Genomic DNA, 1,789 nt, shown 5'->3' on the forward strand with positions numbered 1-1,789 from the left:
GAAAATAAAAAGAGTTACAGTCCTGCTTAAAATGCATTGACAAGAAGTTTGAACCAATCCTTCTACTTAAGACAAGTAGAAAAACAGAGCAAAATATTCCTAAAAGTCTGTTTAAAGTCACTGAAGAAGTAACAACATAGGGAAGAAACACTGAGACCAGACTTGGGGAGGAGAGAGGTACAAGGAGGTAAACCTGGCTTCCAGAATCACTTGTTCCATGGGCACTTGCTGATCCCAGAGAGGGCAGCCAGGATGCTTGTGTTTTTGATGGTCTTGTGGAGTTGGAGGACATGGACTGGAATTTGTGGCAATGTGGGTGTGTGAAATTTTTTAAAATATGGCTGCAAGTTCTGTGACGGTTCCCTTCTCTGGAGGTGCAGTCTCCGCCGCTCCCCTTATATCTGGGCGAGTTTGTGAGGCACTATGACACAATGAGGTTGTCATGAACGTGACACTGCATAAACATTTTGAAACAGTTGGCTAGAGGTATTACAGATTCACTATCACACTTACTTTCGGAGCCTGAGACAACATATGAAAAGCCTAACTAGCTGGAGGTCATATGCCATGGGGAAACCCAAGACACACTGGAAGGCTGCATGTAGTGTTCCAGGTGACAATCTAAACTGAGGTCCCAGCCTACAGCCAGCACCAACCAGCAGACGTGCAGGTGGAGATTCACACGGGTAGGGTCCATACAGTGCATCCAAGTCACTGCCCTTGGGTAAGTAGGGTAAGAAATGGACATATAAAGGAGAAAAAATTATACTAAAATTTTATTTTTTAATTTGCCAGAGGATGTGTGTGCTTGCCCAAGAGAAACAGAGAAAGAGAGAGAGAGAGAGAGAGAGAGAGAGAGAAAGTATCCCTTCTCACCTGCAGTGGGGCAGGGTCACAATGCAATCCTTTCTCCTACATTTCTCCATCTTTTTGGGGTCTTGGATACACACACACACACACACACACACACACACACACACACGCATGCTCAGAGTGTTTTTCAAGCCACTGGGATCAGCATTTGAACTGTGGTTGGCCAGGTTCCCTCAACTACCAGGTCATGGGGCTGGCCCCTAAATGATTTTTAATCCCTTTAAATCTAGTTCCTTATCATATTTTACTCCATTACATATAAATTAATTATGTCTGTTGAAAATTATTTAATGATATTTAATGGTTAGACTTTTTTGTTAAAAAGTCAACCATAGAAGAATGTATCAGTGTTTGACTCTTAAGTAGCTACACACAGGGGCAAATGACATATAAAATTCATAGTATGGCAACCTCACCCACTGCACAGAACCTTCCAGAATTGTGAAGCATAGGAAGAAAGTTTCAAATGTTGGAAGGTTTTCTTTTCTTTCTTCTCCTTTTTCTTTTTATCTTTCTTCTTTTTCCCTTTACTTTTTCTCTGCAAATCCAATCTATATCAGTAACAGAAAAGGTCATGGCAAGAAAGAGCAAACACAACCAACAGTGATACCAACCTGATGACCTGTGGGGCCAGCAGTAATACAGCAGAGCGACACCAGTGATACCAAGGACACCAAACAATCCCCCGAGAACCATGACTGTGACAAGGTCTCCTCTATAGCCATCAGGCCCTAAGGGAAGAAACCAGGGCTTCAGCCTCTGAGTGTAAAAGCTTGTGCTCTGAGAGCCTGAGCAATACCATGCAGGACTGGTAAACATGAATTCATATAAAAGGTCATGTAAACATGGTCTATACTGTCCAGGTTAGTGCTGGGATAAGAGAAGCAGCTGGACACTGAGATCACTTTCCCTCACC

At 42.9% G+C, this 1,789-nt stretch overlaps 1 protein-coding gene across 1 annotated transcript in view; it reads right to left on the reverse strand.

Moving 5' to 3' along the window:
- The window catches only part of FCRL2 (Fc receptor like 2), a 30,370-nt gene that overhangs the window by 10,120 nt on the left and 18,461 nt on the right, over nucleotides 1-1,789 (reverse strand). The window contains exon 7 of the mRNA XM_014591823.2: nucleotides 1,488-1,604. Coding sequence (XP_014447309.2) covers nucleotides 1,488-1,604 — 117 coding nt within the window. The remainder of the gene's footprint in view (nucleotides 1-1,487; nucleotides 1,605-1,789) is intronic.

The sequence above is a fragment of the Tupaia chinensis genome, unplaced genomic scaffold, assembly GCF_000334495.1.
Source record: "Tupaia chinensis unplaced genomic scaffold, TupChi_1.0 Scaffold000623_1, whole genome shotgun sequence".
Lineage (NCBI taxonomy): Eukaryota > Metazoa > Chordata > Mammalia > Scandentia > Tupaiidae > Tupaia > Tupaia belangeri.